The 18,205-nt window shown below is 35.4% G+C and overlaps 2 protein-coding genes across 4 annotated transcripts in view; both read left to right on the plus strand.

Moving 5' to 3' along the window:
- LOC107021568 (protein fluG-like) overlaps nucleotides 1-10,098 on the plus strand; it is a 33,490-nt gene extending 23,392 nt beyond the window's left edge. For all 3 annotated transcript variants that reach the window (XM_027917413.1, XM_015222254.2, XM_027917414.1), the window contains exons 15-18: nucleotides 466-654; nucleotides 1,550-1,776; nucleotides 7,385-7,530; nucleotides 9,803-10,098. In XM_027917413.1, coding sequence (XP_027773214.1) covers nucleotides 466-654; nucleotides 1,550-1,776; nucleotides 7,385-7,530; nucleotides 9,803-9,865 — 625 coding nt within the window. In that variant the 3' untranslated portion in view covers nucleotides 9,866-10,098. The remainder of the gene's footprint in view (nucleotides 1-465; nucleotides 655-1,549; nucleotides 1,777-7,384; nucleotides 7,531-9,802) is intronic.
- On the plus strand, nucleotides 1,789-7,378 carry LOC114077489. Its single transcript, XM_027917415.1, has 2 exons — nucleotides 1,789-3,422; nucleotides 3,576-7,378. The coding sequence occupies exons 1-2, from the start codon at nucleotides 2,985-2,987 to the stop codon at nucleotides 3,909-3,911; spliced, it is 774 nt and encodes a 257-aa protein (XP_027773216.1). The 5' UTR covers nucleotides 1,789-2,984; the 3' UTR covers nucleotides 3,912-7,378.
- Nucleotides 10,099-18,205: the final 8,107 nt, after the last annotated feature.

Consider the following 18,205-nt stretch of genomic DNA (forward strand, 5'->3'; position numbering starts at 1 on the left):
CCCCCCCCCCTCATATGAATATATGCCTTTTAAAATTTAACATACACCCCAATTAGTTCCAATTATTTCTACCAACTCCATTCTTCCTCCCTTTGCAACCCTATTAACCGTAGATCGAGATAAATTTGTGATGAGAGAGTTATATCTACATTGGAAAACACAAAAAAATATAATTTTCTTTTCCATAAGCACGGGAGGGGTGTATAGCTTAAAGATATGCCAAGCTTTCAGACAAAAATAAAACAAAATTTTGATCTGAGTCCCATCTCAAAACTTTTTTTTTTTTTTGGAAATTTTGACTATGATAGTTGAACCCCATTATGAGTATATTTTGTCTGCAATTCTCTATTCCATTCATGGAAATCTTCAGAACAATTAGGAAGTTTAAGAATAACATGCGACCGAGATTTTTGGCTATTATATATGAACAAGTGCTTTGCTAACCTTATTTCCCTTTTTGTTTAGGTATTCATTAGATGAGTATGGCTGTGGATCTAGTGTGCATATTAGTTTGTCCAAGAATGGAATTAACGTCTTTAAGGCATCTGATGGATCAAGTCAGTATGGTATTTCCAAGATTGGGGAAGCATTCATGAGTGGGGTGTTAGATCATCTTCCTTCCGTACTTGCATTTACTGCACCACATCCTACAAGGTTAGAGGTTCCTATACTTGTTAACATTTAACTTAAATGCGCTAACCGTGAAAATAATATTTCTCACTCTCAATATGATTTTGAGATTGATTCATGATCTCCTTGAGCCAATTGTCCATCCAAATAAATATCATCCTTTTGGCTTTATGTTTCTTTTATTATCACTTTTGTCATCCCAATAAATGTCTCCTTAACCAAAATCACCAAAATAATAAGAAAATTGGTTTTTCATAATATCTTTAAATATTATGATAAGATTTCTAAGTAGTAAGATGTCTTCTAAAGGCATTTTACATTAAGCTTTGTTTTTTCAGAGTAGGTAAAATGCTTATAGTTTAAACTAGACAATAGTAGGAAAGAACTATTTCCAATTTTAAATTTTATGAAAGGGTTATGCAGAGAGGTTTCCAATTAACATATTGAATTACTTAAGTGTTGAATGAAAAGAAACTAAGTCTAAAAACTAAGCAAAATTGCCACTTTTTGCACCCCTTGGTTGTAGTAAATAAGTTTGTTTTGAGCTAAGTGGACTTACTAGTGACTAAATCAAGTGAAAAACGTTCCTCTTTTGAAATTCCTATCAGAACACCCGATATCTTTTGCTTTTATTTCTCGCATTTTCTTTTCTCGCACTTTGAAGTCTCTCTTTTGCTCAAACTTGTCTAGCCTTTCCAAGAATTAAACAATATTTTCAATCTAAAGTTTCTGCATAATGGATTATTGCATAGAGAAATGAAATTCTGTTCTCTTTGGGTTCAGTCTCCTCTTACAAAAAAGATTCGTCATTTGAGTATGTCTATGCATAATTGCACTTCCCATCAACACTTAACTACCTGACATGGTCCTTGATTCTAAGTTTCCCTTATTTAGTTACCATTCAAAATTTATTTTGTAGTTATGAGCGCCTATATTCTAAGGAATGGAATGGACGATTCATCACCTGGCAGAAAGAAAACACATATGCAAAAATTAGTACTTGTACACTTCCTGGAGCTGTTGTTGTAAGCCAATTCGTATGTCCTGCATTTGATGCATGTACGAACCCATACTTAGGACTTGCTTCTATAATGACTGCTGGGATTGATGGCTTGCGGAAAAAGTTGAGCCTTCCTGCACCAGTAGGTAAGTTAGAGAATTATTTAGCAGTTTTCCGTCTACTGTATCTTCCGTGATATATTGCCTTTTTCAAGTCTTTTTTTGCCCTGAATTTTATGGTTAAGCCTGGAATGCATATCATTTCTGTTGGAATCAGCTACATCAATTAGTGTAGGCAAAGGTTATTTTCTCCTTTGATAGCATTAAAACATGTCCTGGTAGGATTGAGCTGCTCTCGTATATATTCAAAACTCAGTGAATAATGGGACCACTTATTTTTTCCACTGCAATATCATGCTTTTGCCTACAGAAGGAGTTCAAACCTGTGATGTGCGCGTGACCTACACATAACACATTACACTTGTTCATCAATATACTTGACAGTTGCCCTTATATTCATTCACTTACCTTTAGGCAGAAGAAATGAAAAATGGAAATAGAAACAAGAACCAAAAGTATGTGCAATTTCATGAAAAAAGGAAATATAATGAACCTGTACCAGAAGTTGAGTTTTCTTAGTTTGGATAGAAAGGAATAGAGGATGAAGTTATTATTTTTCGTCTACAAGTATTCTTGCACTCTCAGAATAACATGGCTTAAAACTTCCTCGAATGACTTTGTGATATAATGTTGGACTTATTATATACACTAAAACATTATTAATAATTTTCACACTATCAATTCATTTTACCCAGGCAACATGCCTTTCAATTTTCATGTTACTAAACCACCTTTAATAGAAGGTTACTTGAAGTTATCGCTTATGTGGTTTGCAATTCTTTTACATATTGTATAGAAGTTAAGCTCTACAATACGTAGTCAAAATAAGTGCATGTGGTTTGTGAATGTTAGAGATATGCATAAGAACTACATCAGTCCAAATTGTCTGTATTGTAGGGTAGTTATTTACTAGGGTAGTTATTTACTGTTTAGTAGTTAAATTCTATCTTATCCTAATCCTTATCCATTTCCTTAGTTTTTTAATCTTATCCTTAGTAGTTGGTTTACTTGTAAACTCCTATAAATATCTGTGTTATAATGAAGTAAGTAGCTTTGTTTTCATAAAGTTTTCTTTGTTCGTTTATCAAACTAATGTTCCTACTTGTTCAATGACAAAAGAAGATAATATTGTTATGTTTTTCCTTCTCTAAAAACTAACAATTGGTGTCAGAGCATTTATTTCTTGAGAGATCGTGGGTGTTTTTATTATAATCAACAAGACAAGTTTATCAATCATGGAAGCAGAATCAAGTTTTTCTGTAATGGCCCCACCTGTTTTTAATGATGATAACTATCAGATTTGGGCGGTAAGGATGGAAATATATCTAGATGCCATGGATATGTGGGAGGAATTTGAAGAGGATTATGAAGTTCCTCTGTTGCCTAACAATCCTACTATGGCCCAGATAAAAAACCATAAAGACAGGAAAATAAAAAAATCAAAGGCAAATGCCTGTTTATTTTCAGCATTATCTTCTTCAATCTTCACTCGAGTTATGTCTCTAAAGTCAGCAAAAGTCACATTGGATTATCTCAAGGCAAAATACGAAGGGGATGAAAGGATCAGAGGTATGCAAGTGCTAAATCTTATAAGAGATTTTGAGATGCAGAAGATGAAAGAAACTGAAACCATCAAAGATTACTCTGAAAGGCTATTGAACATAGCAAACAGGGTAAGATTGCTTGGTTCCGAGTTTAATGATTTGCGTATTGTTTAAAAGATTTTGGTAACTGCGCCAGAAAGATTTAAAGAAGCCATAACTACTTTGGAAAACACGAAGGATCTGTCCAAGATCACCTTCACAGAGTTACTGAATGCTTTGCAGGCACAAGAACAACAAAGAGTCATGAGAGAAGAAGGAAATACAGTGGGAGCATTGTTTGCCAAGCCTCAAGATGGAAGCAAAAACAAAAAGAAGAAGAACAAGAAGAATGGTGAAGGCATTTCAACAAGTACTACCAAAGGAAAAACTGGACACTCAAAGAAAAGTTATCCTCTTTGTAAGCATTGTAACAAGAAAGGTCATCCACCATATAAATGTTGGAAAAGGCCTGATGTTAAATGTAGTAAATGCAATCAACTTGGGCATGAAACTGTAATTTGCAAGAACAATAGTCAGCAACAAGAAGCAAAGGCTAAATTGTTGAGGGTGAGGAGGTAGATCAACTCTTTATTGCTACACGTTTTTCAAGTATATCATCTGGTGAGAGTTGGCTAATTGATAGTGGATGCACTAATCATATGACAAATGACATGTCTCTCTTCAAGGAATGGAAGCCCACGACCATTACTAAAGTCAGAATAGGTAATGGCGACCATCTTCCTGTAAGAGGGAAAGGAACCATTGCTATTCCAAGTAATTCAGGTACTAAAACAATTTCTGATGTGCTTTATGTACCTGACATAGATCAAAACTTGCTTAGTGTTGGTCAATTGATGGAAAAAGGCTACAAGTTAAATTTTGAAGATAATCATTGCTTGATCAAGGATGCTTCAGATCAAGAAATGTTTAAAGTAAGAATGAGAGGCAAAAGTTTCTCATTAGATCCATTTGAGGAGGAGCATGTTGTTTTTTCAGCAAAAGAAAGTGTTGCAGAAGTATGACACAAGAGACTCAGACACTATCTCTATGAAGGGTTGGTTAAAATGCAAAAAATGAAAATAGTTAAGGACTTACTTGTTTTAGAAGTACATTCTTCAAATTATCTTGTGTACCAATACGGAAAACAAAACAGACTTCCATTTTCAAAGACAACTTGGAGATCCTCGAACAAATTGCAATTAATTCATACTGATATAGCAGGACCACAAAGGATTCCTTCACTAAAAGGTAGTCTTTACTATATCATTTTTGTAGATGATCCAACCCGCATGTGCGGGATTTGTTTTCTCAGGCATAAGTCAGAGGCTTCTCATGTTTTTCGGAAGTTCAAAGCAAAAGTAGAAAATAAAACAAACTGTAAAATTCAGTCCGTAAGAAAGATAATGGAAAGGAATACACTGCTTACCAGTTCGACATGTTATGTGAGGAAGCAAGGATTCATCATCAACTTACTACTCCCTATACTCCACAACAAAATGGAGTAAGCGAGAGAAGAAAAAGATACATTATGGAGATGACCAGATGCATGTTGCAGAGAAGAACTTGCTAAAGAAATTTTGGGCAGAGGCAACAAATACATCAGTTTTTCTTCAAAATGGGCTTCCCACAAAGGCAGTGAAAGACCGAACTCCATTTGAAGCTTGGTATGGATTTAAACCATCGTTAAATTTTCTTAAAGAGTTTGGTTGTCTCTGTTTTCCTACATTCCTCAGGTTAAATGAGATAAACTAGATAAAAAAATGTGTCCCAGGCATTTTTATTGGATATAGTTCAGTTTCAAAGGCATATAAAGTCTTCCCACCACAAACTGAAAATATAATCTATAGTAAAGATGTAAATTTTATAGAAAATAAAGATTGGTGTTGGGAAGACTCAAAGAAATTTGTCGTTAACACTTCTGACAAAGCAAAAAAGTCTCCTACCTAGTTTTTTGAGAAGAAAATATCAGTCTCACGACAAGATGTAATGGTGGATCATTTACCAGTCAACGGTACTCAACAACTCAGTGATATATATAAGAGATGCAATGTGGCAGTATGTGAACCTGTTGGGTACAATAAAGCCAAAAATGATGAAAAATGGGTTGCTGCAATGAAAGAAGAGTTGTTTATGATTGAGAAAAACATGACTTGGGAGCTTGTTGACAACCTGAAGATAGAAAGATAATTGAATTGAAATGGGTCTTTAGAACCAAGCTAAATGTCGATGATTCAGTGAATAAGCATACAGCAAGACTTGTAGTTAAGGGGTATGCTCAAATTTTTGGTGTGGATTATTTTGATACATTTGCACCAGTAGCTAGGCTTGACACGATCAGGTTACGTCTTGCTCTTGCTGCATAGTTGGGTTGGAAAGTGTATCAGATGAATGCCAAAATCAACATTCCTTAATGGCTTTCTACAGGAAGAAATTTATGTTGAGCAACCTGAAGGCTTTGTGAAGAAAGGAAATGAGGACAAAGTTTATAGGTTAAGAAACATACTTTATGGACTTAAACATGCACCAAGGGCCTGGTATGGTCGAATAGATGGCCATTTACTTGGCTTAGGCTTTGAAAAGAGTCTATTAGAATCTACTCTTTATTTTAAACATCATGGAATTGATATTATTGTTGTGTCTATATATGTGGATGGTGTAGTAATTGTAGGAAGGAATACAAGGCATATCGAGGATTTCAAGCAAGAAATGATGCAGTCCTTTGAGATGACTGATCTTGGTCTAATGTCTAATTTTCTTGGTATGGAAATCAAGCAGGGACAAGATGAAGTTTTCATTTGTTAGAAGAAATATGCTAAGGAAATTCTCAAGAAATTCAACATGGAAAATTGCAAGGAGATGAATACTCCTATGAACCAAAAAGAGAAACTAAACAAGAATGACGGAGCAGAGAAATTGGATGAAACGTACTTCTGAGGCTTATTCGGTTGTTTGATGTATCTCACAGTTACAAGACCTGATATTTTGTATGTTGTAAGCATTCTATCGAGGTTCATGCGTTGTGCTAGTGAGGTGCATCTAAAAGCAGCAAAACGAGTTGTTAGATACATCAATGGAATATCAATTATGGTGTCAAGTTTAAGAAAAAAATAGATCTGAAACTACTTGGGTATTCTGATAGTGATTGGGTTGGATCCGCAGATGACATGAAGAGCACATTTGGATATTGTTTCAGTCTTGGCTCAGGAATGTTTTCATGGTGCTCAAAGAAGCAGGACATTGTGGCTCAATCCACTACAGAGGCGGAATTTGTGGCTGCAACAGCAGCATCAAGCAATGTGGTTGAGGAAAGTTTTTGGTGATCTGCACATGAATCATACAAAGGGAATTAAAGTATTTGTGGACAATCAATCTGCAATAGCAATTTCTCATAATCCTGTATTTTATGGGAAAATAAAACACTTCAACATCAAGATTTTCTTCTTCAAGGAAGTGCAAAATAACGGTGACGTGATTCTCCTCTATCGCAAAACGGAAGAGCAGCTGACTGATATCTTCATCAAACCATTATAAGGCAATAAGTTTCAACTTCTCAGTCAAAAACATGGAGTTTGCAGCTCTTAAAGCAAAGAGGAGTGTTAGAAACATGCATAAGAACTACATCCGTCCAAATTGTCTGTATTGTAGGGTAGTTATTTACTGTTTAGTAGTTAAATTCTATATTATCCTTATCCTTATCCTTATTCTTAGTTTTTTAATCTTATCCTTAGGAGTTGATTTACTTGTAAACTCCTATAAATATCTGTGTTATAATGAAGTAAGTAGTTTTGTTTTCATAAATTTTTCTTTCTTCGTTTATCAAACTAATGTTCCTACTTGTTCAATAACAAAAGAAGATAAGATTGTTATGTTTTTCCTTCTCTAAAAACTAACAGTGAAAAAACAAACTTTGGGCATTATCAGTGATTTTCTTGCTATGATTTATTACTTATCAAAGAGGAGTACATGAAAACTGATAACAAGATCACTTTGTCCGTAAGTGAGATATTCATATTATGTTATGGATCATTCTACTTGTATTTTTTGTGAAACAGATAGACAGACTCGTGATGTCAATCAAGAGGATTATCAAAGATTACCTGATTGTCTTACTGATTCTTTAAACGCTTTGGAGGAAGATACACTGTTTAACAATATGATGGGTGAAAATCTTGTGGTTTGTCTAAAAGCAATTCGCAAGGTATGTTTCAAATCATGCTTTCTTCAGTATATGAAGGTGTATATGTTTGCAAAATTTCTCTTTCTCCTGAACTACTGATTACTGTAGAAAAGGTTTATCAGGGAATGAATTGGCTCATTAGTGTTCATAGTAAAATTCTTCCATGCAATGTCAGCGTAAGAGCAAATTATAAACTATCAGAATCAGTTGATTTTAACATGTCTTACCAAGTTACTTGTCTTATTTCGAGATTATGAATTTTCATCAACAGTCGCCTGCAAATATTTTTAATTAGATTATCGGATAGTGCAAAAAATTCTTGACTGTAGTGTATTGAAGTTAAATGAACATTTAGAATTATCCTACCACTTCTATTTTCCTGGCATGCAGTCAATAGGATATGATTCTTGTTAACCAGTCGAACGTTCTACGATTTAAAGAATGATATAGGAATAGGAAAGGCATAGGAGTAGGTTATGCAGCTAAATCGTGCTTGAGTATTCAAGATTTTCATATTATGCATGTTCATTCTCCTTTTTACGTAATTGATACATAACTGGTATAGCAACAACAACGTATACAATATAATCCCTCAAATGTTGTCTGGAGAGGCAAGAGGGTATGATGTATACAAATCTTATCCCTATCTTTGTTGGTTAGAAACAATGTTTTCAAAATACCCTCGGCTCACTAGAAAAGAGAAGAAAAGAGAAGGAAAGAAGAGAAAAGGAAGGAAGAGAGGAAAAGAATTGAAGCATGGTTGCAAGGAGAAAATAATATAACAAATAGCAAGATACAGAGCAAATGAGAAACATATAGTACGACACATCAAAAATAAGAAGCATGTAAATACTAAATAGTACTATTAGTATGGAGAAGTGTACAGGAGGCACCACTCGACTACCTACTAATCTTCTACCCTAATGACCTCCATACTTTTCTCTTAAGGATCATGTCTTCAATAAGCCGAAGTTGTGTCATATCATGTCATGTTTAATCATCTCCCCCTAGTTGTTATTCGGTATAGCTCTTTCTCTCCCAACTCCTTGAATAACTTAACCCTCACACCTCCTTAGTCGCACATTCACGCACCTCCTCTTCACATGTCCGAACCATCTTAGGTCGCTTTTCTCATTTTGTCTGCTGCAGAAGCCGCTCCCACCTTATCTCATTTACTTCATTCCTAATTATATCTCTCCTAATATGCGCACATATCCATTTGAGCATCATCGTCTCTACTACATTCATCTTTTGGACATGGGTGTACTTGACTAACACTTTGCCCCATACAACAAATTTGGTCTAACCACCACTCTATAAAGCTTAACCTTAAGATTTATCACATTCTTATCACACAATACCCCCCTAAGCGAGGCTTCATTCTACCCACCTACTCTACTAGATGCGCAACATCCTCATCAATCTCTATGTCTCCTTGGATTATGGACCCAAGATACTTGAAACTTCTTCTCTTGGATATGACTTGCAGATCGGTCTTCATTTCCACCTCCGCCTCATGCATTACATATCTAACCTACGCTCCTAATCTGCATCTCTTCTACCAACACTTTGCCATTCTCATCCTTAATGCACTTCACTTGGTCCAGGTTGCGGGCCTCTTTTCTCTTGCCTTGTTGAGCTTATACAACTTGCATTCCCCTCACTAGCACTTGAGTTTTTGTATAAGTGCTCATAAGCTGATGTATTAGCCACTGTGAGCACTAGCTTCACTTTCTTCTTCGCCACCCCAAACCTCTCCCGATTCCTCCTAGAAATGAAGAAAAAAACAGAGGAAACAATAGGCGCAAAACATGAAATACAACACTCCTAAATATTAAGAATAAACATAACTGATTTTAGCAGCTAATAACTTTGTTTCTTTGTAAACTTATTGCAGAAGTATTAGAAATAGTAATGTCTAGATAAGTGGATAATATCATATATTGTTAGTATGACTTTTCATTGCATAAGTATCTACAAACTTATGACAATAGCTATTACGCCTCAATCCCAAGTTAGTGGTAAACATGGGTTGACTTGAATACTCACTATCCAGTTTCCTCCTCAGCCCGTATCATTTCAATGTTTGGTTCTGTAGCATTTATCTTTTAGCAACAGGAAAAACATGCTTTGACGTTTCGTTTTCTTTATGTCACTTACGTATTTGAATTAGCCATGACGTAATGAAGTATATAGAACTTTGAATAAAGGGACACGATTTTGAGATTTCTTTGTAGTTACTAGTCTTTTTGATTTCTTGTGGATATTCTGAGCTTGATTTCATGTTTTGCAGGCTGAGATCGATCACTATTGTGAAGATGAAGAACCATACAAGGACATCATATACAAATTTTAGGTTGATCAAATATATCATTGAGATTAGGATAGTCTATATTGTTAATCATCAAACATATTCTTATTTTTTTGTGCCCTTCTTCTTTTGCTTCACTAACGCACTTGTTAAAACGTCTTAGAAACTTCAGTTCCTCGCGATAACACAACATTTGATGTGTAAGTTACGTGTATGGCACTGGCCTGGACTAGTATTATGCTTATTGTCAAAAAGAGGTGCATAAGAAATTAATCTTTTCTGGAGTGACTGAAGAATTTTGACACACCAACAAGGAAAAAATCATAATTGAAGAAGAAGAATATCAAACTTTGAACTGTATCTTGCATTAGAATAATACAAGTTATATATATATGAATCAACTTTCAAAAGCTTCTAACTACTCAACTAACTAACTAACTTCTTGAAAATAACTAATAACTAACTTCCTTTTACTTATCCTCTTTCCACTATCTCAATACTCCCCCTCAAGTTAGGAGGTGCAAATATGTCGAAGACTCCTAGCAAGAGATAGTCATGTTGAGGCTTGTTGAGACCTTTTATCAAAAGTTCAGCAGGCTGATCTTGTTGTCACGACCGGAATCTAGACCCTAGACGAGACCGGTGTCGTTGACCTCTCAGAGGTCGACACAAGCCTACATACGTCATTCTCACTTCATCTAGGTCAATTTTAGCGGAAAATTTGAAACTTTTTGTTTCTTAACATGCCTACTAAACATTCTACTACATACGTAACTGTTCACCATCAATCATCTAACATTAAGATCATCAAATGAAAGAAACAATTTATATAACGATAAAGATGTACTTGCCAAAATGGCACCAATACAATGTCTGAACAAAAACGGGAAAGAAACTCTAGTGGAACATACTCCACTAGCTCAATCCTACAACTAAGCTAGAATGCAAATGGGCAAGCATCCTCGAAAGCATGAGGTCTTACCAGATCCGGATGAATGCTTGACGTCCGGATAAATGCAACATTGATCCTGTAGCTCTAGCGTCTACCTGTGCCTGCACCTAAAAGTTTAGAGTTGTATAGGGATAGTACACACTTGTACTAAGTATGGGTATATGCAAGCAAACACCAAGGACATGCATAAGTAAGAATAGCTCTTTCCTAGCAACATGATTATAGCAGGTCAAGTCAGTGGAAATGCCAGAGATTAGGAAAGTGAGTGAACTTTCCAAATTTGGATTAGGAAAATTTATGAGCTTTCAAAATTTTGAATAGGAAAGTTATGCCATGAGAGTAACATGCATCATCATACTTAACATTTTGCACACAACACACAACATCAAACACATAACACATATCATAATTCCTATAATACATAAAGTTGTTCATATCATTCATTCGTATGCCATGAAACTTTGGAATCATGAACTTTACATTAAGACTTTCCAAAAATTAGGGCTCAACATATGGGACCTCAACTAGGGAGTCTGCTTTAGCAAACACAGAGTCTACTTCATTCATTCATACGTACTTCAATTCATTTCATTCATGGGCAAGTGTAAACACCAGTTATACCTAGGATGTAGTGTAAGACTTTCATCGGATTCATTGTGCATTGACCAAGAATGACCTAATGTCATTACTTGAATCTAATTCACCTCTTTATTATCCTATCCTAACACCTTTGGCATCCTTCGTTTCATTATGTGCATCATTTGAGGCTAGCCTCATTCATTCATTGGGAACTTTAATTTTAACCGACATAGATCATGTGAGCATCATGAAATCCAGTGTAATGAAACCCCACACCGCAAGAGGTGGAATCACTAGCCAAAGTGACCCAAAACATGCTAGCGTACATGGGAATTGAACCCCGCCAGATCCTTATATTCGCAGTATAGGTTGAAAGACTAGGACATATAAGGAGACCCATACCCGGCATGCCGGACAGTCTCATCTCATGAGAGTTACGTGAACCTCTGCCCTTCTCGAAAGAAGTCATCACCGCTCATAGCTAGTCTATCGGTGCTCAGTATGAAGTTCCATTTCATTCAACTCATACGTCATGGAAGCTGGCTCCTAGTATGAGGACATCATAGCTCAATAGATGATTTCTCATCTCATCATTAGTAGTACGTGTGTTAATCTCAATACTTCATTAGAGTGTTCATAGAGACTGGTCTCTTCATTAACTTACACTCTCATAGGTGAGTACATTTTGGTAACATTTACTTAGGCTCATTTGAGATTGCTCTAATCTTCTACATTAGCCTCATATCATGTTGTCACCACATTCATCAACATTAGTACATTTGATCTTCATCATTACTCACCCCTTTTACGTGAATGCTCAATTGATTATATGCCAATGCACTTGGCCATTTGTGTGTTTCACACTCTTACTTAACCCTTCTAGGATTTCATCATTTCATTACAGAATAATAATTTCATCGTATGCCAATGCACTTGTCTATTTAGTGTGTTTTACACTCGTACTTAACCCTTCTATGGTTACATCATTTCATTACATATATCTTAAGTTCACTTATTTGTAAACATATGCTAGACTTATGGGTCTATACATACAAGTCATGGGGCTTCATTCATAGTTTGTCTAAGTGATTCATATTTACCCAAGATTATGTGGTACAAGACTTATGCATCTTGTAGACATTCCAAGATATTGGTTTCGATCTTTAGAGGCAGCATTCATTAAATATTTACTTAAGTATGACTTATGTGTCAATACGGAATTGTGCAAGGGAACCCGATTTCAAAACCCTTGGACAACACTTAATCTTATTTAAACTTGATAATCTCATTTTTCAGATTTGGGGGACCCTAGTTCGATCCCCATCAACCCCATAATATTTCCTTTCTTTTTCTCCTCTCCTTTTTTGTATAAGTCAAGGAGGTTGTAGGTTCAATCCTCCACAAGATCATTATTTTTCTTTTATTTTATCTCTTAACTTTCTCACCTATACAAGAGGTTGTGGTTTCAATCCCCACTCTCCACATTTATTTTCTCCTTTATTTTTCTCCTAACTCTCTTCTCCATTCAAGAGGTTGTGGGTTCAATCCCCACTCACCACATCTATTTTTCCTTGCATTTTTCTCACGAAATTTTTATGAAATTTTCATTTAGTGAGGTCATGGTTTGAATCCCCAATGACCTCACATTTTAAAAAAAAAAATTAAACAAAGCTCATTTTTTAAAAAGTTGGCCGAGACTACAATTTCCAGCAGGCTGGAAATTTAGTCTCTTCCAATCCATTTTTGTCTTAATCTTTTGTTGATTTTTTTGTAGCTTTCATGTAATTATGTCTTGGGTTAAATCCTTAGTGATCTCACCTATTTTACATTCATTTTTCATTGTATTCTGTACCATTTTGTTTGGCCGAACCCAACCTACCAAATGCTGGAAATTTGTTCACTATTTTTAGCTTCTTTTTATCCTCATTTATATATTAATTCTTAAGGCATTTCGTGGATCATTTGGTGCATCTTTAATTGTAATCTTTTTATGATTATATTCAGCCTAGAATTCCATTTCATCCAGCAAAATCACATCACTTTTACACCTCATGATTTACACAAACATTCGCATATAAAATTCAACTATAAAAACATTTTCACATACTTTCGTTGACATAACTTAACATGCTTACGATTCCAAACACATAATCAAGAACAAATAATCAAACTTAATACTTAAAATACCAGCAAACATACCAACAACATGATCTCTAACGTATTTCACATTGAGATCAAAGCAATACTAGGGACAAGGAGTTCAACAAGAAAGGGAACCACCCTAGTTTTCGAGTAGATTCATCTGAGCCTTAAGGGTCTCTTGAGAAAGGGAACAAGAGTAAGAAAACCCATACCTTAATGTTTTTCAACACATGTTTCAATGCTGCCTATTCCCACGACACCACTGCCCACCATCGAAATCCAAAACCCAATCCGTCGAGAAGAATGTTGTTAATTTTCGTTTTTAGCTTACCTTTTTGTTTGAGTTTTTGTGTGTAAGTTCTTCAAGAGTGAAGAACTATTATTTTCAGTTCTTTTGTTGATGAAAAACGTGAGAATGAGAGTGAGAGACGTGAGAATGAGAGGATTAGGACTAGGATAGTTAGGTGGAGACTTAGTCAAACTAGGACTTCCCATTATTATTATTATTATTATTATTATTATTTTATTAATAATCTATTTTTTTAATTAAATCAACAAATTAAATATCAATTAATTTAACTAATTCACTAAATACAATAAATCAATTAAATCATTGCATCCACCAAGGCTCGAACTCGGGTGGAGCAAGATTTTGCTTAAAGGGTCAATTTCGGCCACCTCTACCGAAGTTGCCCCTTAACCATATTAATTAATTAATTAATTAGGATAATTACAATACTACCTTTAGCCTGGAAAAGACCATTTTACCCCTAGACCCTCCAAAGTTAAGATTACCCCTTTTTAAATTTGGTTAAGACTCATCCGGCTAAATCTTCATATTCAGGTGCCCTACATGGCTGGACCCAACCTTTCTTAGCTCAACTAACTCACCAAATTAGTTGGCTTGGCTGATGCAAGGGTTCAGAGGTCTGGTTCTACGCGCATCAATCCGTGTGAACCCGGTCTAATCGTAGGCATTCTAAATACATTAAGCATTACTTAGCATAGTCATTTTAGGGTTGTTACACTTGTGTTGTAACAAACACTATCTTGATCCGTCCTTGTTGAAGCTTCTCCTAGATGAAATGACAATCAATATCTATATGTTTAGTACACTAATGATATACTTGATTAGATGCTAACTTTATGGCAAACTTGCTGTCACTATAGACGTGAACTAGTAACTGAACTTCAGCCTCCAAATCTTTCAACATCCCTACTAACCAAACTAATTTTGCTACTGTAGCCAAGATACTATATGCAGCCTCAACTGAACTTCTTGATACAATGGTATATTACTTAGCCTTCCAAGAGACTACTAATTCTCCAAGCTTAATTGGATATTCAGTCACAGACCTTCTTGTGAGGGGGTATGCTGCCCAATTAGCACCAAAATAGGCTGTGATTTCAGTTCCAGACTTAATAGATAATAATATTCCTTTCCCTGGTTGTCTCTTTATATGTTTCACTACTCTAAGTGCTACATCCATATGAGACTTCTTAGGTTGGTGTAGAAACTGACTCAATATTTGCACACTACAGGAAATGTCAGGCCTATTCATGTTGAGATACAACAGTTTCCCAATCAATTTCTGATAAGCAGTTAATCTGCTAGAGGTTCCTCTTGATTCTTTTTTGTTTGATAATCATACTATTTAGATGTCAATTTTATATTCACATCCATAGGTGTTCCAAATGGCTTTGCTCCTGACAGTCCAACTTCAGAAATAAGTTGAAGTGCATATCTCCTTTGATGCATAACTACACCACTGTTGGATCTAACAAACTATATTCCAACGAAGTATATCAACTCTCCTAGATCCTTCATTTTAAAACTATGTTGTAAGGATACCTTTGTCTCCTCCACAAGCTTTAAACTGATTTTGGTCACTTAGATATCATCAACATACACAAGAACAATTTAATTGCTTCGATTGTTATTCTTGTAAACAGAGAATGATCATATTTACTTTGCATAAACACCAACTCCTGAAGAACTTCTGCAACTTGTGATTCCATTGTCTTGGTGCTTGTTTAAGCCCATACAATAATTTCTCCATTCTGCACACTTTGTTCTTATTCTCCCCCTAACTGTAAAAACCATGAGGGACAATCATATAAATTTTATCCTCTAAGTCACCATTCAAAAAGACATTATGCACATCCATTTGATGAATGTGCCACCCCTTAGATACATCCAAATCAAGTATGGTTCTTACTGTGACCACTTTTACCACAGTGGAAAAAGTTTCCTTATAATCTATACCCTCCTTTTGACTATACCCTTTGGGCACTTACCTTGCCTTGAACCTTTCTACTTCTCCATTAGATTTGTACTTAATCTTAAAGATCCATCTACATCCATTAGCAGACTTCCCTTTAGGTAAACAACAAATTTTTAAGTGTTATTGTCTTGCAAAGCTTGTATTTGAACTTGCATTGCTTCAACCTACCTTGGTTCTTTACTTGCCTCAGCAAAAGTAGTAGGTTCAGCCAGAGTAGAAGTTGCAGCAGTAAATTCCTGATAAGGTTTAGATAAATGTTTGTATGCCACACACTCATTTATTGGATACAGTACCCATTTTTCCCATGTTAAGAAAACAAAGACTTTCATCCATATGGATGAACTCCTCTTGTAGACCTTCTAGTCCCCACAACCTGAGTATTTTCTGTCATAGCCTCAGACTCTTTTGTATCTGTACATTGTAGTCGTTCTTGCAGTATATCGTGTTAAGTATAATTAGTCATATTTCTGTGACTTCTTCAGCACATCATTCATCTAATGTACACTCCTGATGACCCTTCTATTGATTAAACTTTTTGTCAAAAACTGACTCCCAATCTATATTTAACACACCATCAGTTATGTTATCAACATAAGAACCTCCCTCCTTATTACCTAAGAAGGTCATAAATGGAAACACTGACTCTCTGAACACCACATTTCTACTCACAAAGAAACTATTGGTGTCAAGTCTAACAAAATATAAAGTCTTTGAGTTTTTAAATACCACATATGAACAACAGCCTTAGATCTTGATGCTAGTTTATCACTCTTAGTGAGAACTTTAGCATAAAATAAATTGTAACACTTCAAAAATCCAAGATGTGTTCTAAAGCCTAACGTAAGTGTCATAAGGTCTAGACACTGTTTTTAGGTCCATTATAATATTTATAAGTCATTTATGAAGTCTAGAAACCAAAACGTCCAAGAACGTCCATGACGTCTGGAAAGTAGTTCAAGGAGGTACTAGCGTGGCTTAGTCTATTTGACTAGCTTTTAGGAGTCGGAAAATGATGAAAATTGATGGAAGGGTGTCTAACATGTGTTTAAGTTGATTCATGGTCGAAACGTATGGGTACGACTCCCCAAAGAACAACCAAGGGCCCTTGAGGAGGACCCTTGTGTTTGTAGTCAAACACTGCCTGGGCAGTGTGCACCCACGAAAGGGAATAGACAGAACGTGTGTGGATCGACGGGGAGTCGATGCCAAACGTCGACCAAAACTTATCCAATTTTTTGGAGGCCCTCACCTACACAGTCTCTGACCAAATTGACGAGTGTGCAGCACGAAAGAGGAACCAGTCGTCGACTCACAGATGGAACGTTAATCGAGGTCTCGTCTGTGAGGGTCTAATGTCCCTGCACGTTTTAACTTAGTCTTAAATAATTCAATAAGGGGTTTGGTGGTTAGTTAGGGATTAAAGGAAGTCTAATTAATTTAATTAACCACCCATATAAAGACGCTAACCCCGTTAGTCTAATGACAACTCTCAAAACAAAACTATCTCCGTTCTCTCTTCTTTCTCTCTCTATTGGAAGACACCATTGAAGACCAAGCTAGGGGAGGGTTTTGGGGGCTTTAAAGGGACGATTTCACCATAAATTCTTCATCAAACATTGAGGTATGAGATCTAATCCACCTTTGAGACCTCTTTCCTCAAAGGGTTCCTTCAAAGTATTTTCAAAAGTTGAGTTTTCATGTGGGTCTTTCTCAATCTCAAAAATTATGTTATGAATTGAATTGTTTATGATTTATTCAGGATATTATGATTATATTAACATTTATTCTAACTTAATTTTTATATATCTTGATGGTTTGGTCTAGTTTGTAGAAGATGAAACCTTTAACCCTATGTTTGATCTTGATATGAATTAGGTTGTATTTAGTTCAATTAACTTGGATATTGGTTTAATTACTACTAGGTGATGTTGTTGCACTAATCATGAACAAAATTATGGTGATTGGTAGTCTTTCATGCTAGTTCTTGAGAAGATGATCTAGGTTAGGAAGTATTTTGTGAACTGACCTAAGTATCTTGTCTTAAGATATGATCTAGTATTGAGTTGTGATGTAGTGATTCTTCTAGACTTTTTATCATGTTAATAATTAACTTATTATGATGTATGCCCAAATTGGGTTGAATTGAGGGCTTATGGTAAGACCTTGATGATGAACTATGAAGGAGACTTGGTAAGTCTTATGATCTCTATCCTTTACTTCAAATTATGGTTAATTGTGATTAAGTCATGATGTTGTATTGGAGTATGCCTTGTATTAGGATTGATACGGTGTTATGATGTTGAATTGAAATGTCTTGATTATGATTGTGAGGTTTTGGCTTAAGATGTAAATGTTATAAGTAGGGTGAATGATTTACCAATGTGCCTTATCATGATATGAAGATATTAATGTGCTAACTTCACCTAT

This window comes from Solanum pennellii, chromosome 6 (assembly GCF_001406875.1).
Source record: "Solanum pennellii chromosome 6, SPENNV200".
In the NCBI taxonomy this organism is placed as follows: Eukaryota; Viridiplantae; Streptophyta; class Magnoliopsida; order Solanales; family Solanaceae; genus Solanum; species Solanum pennellii.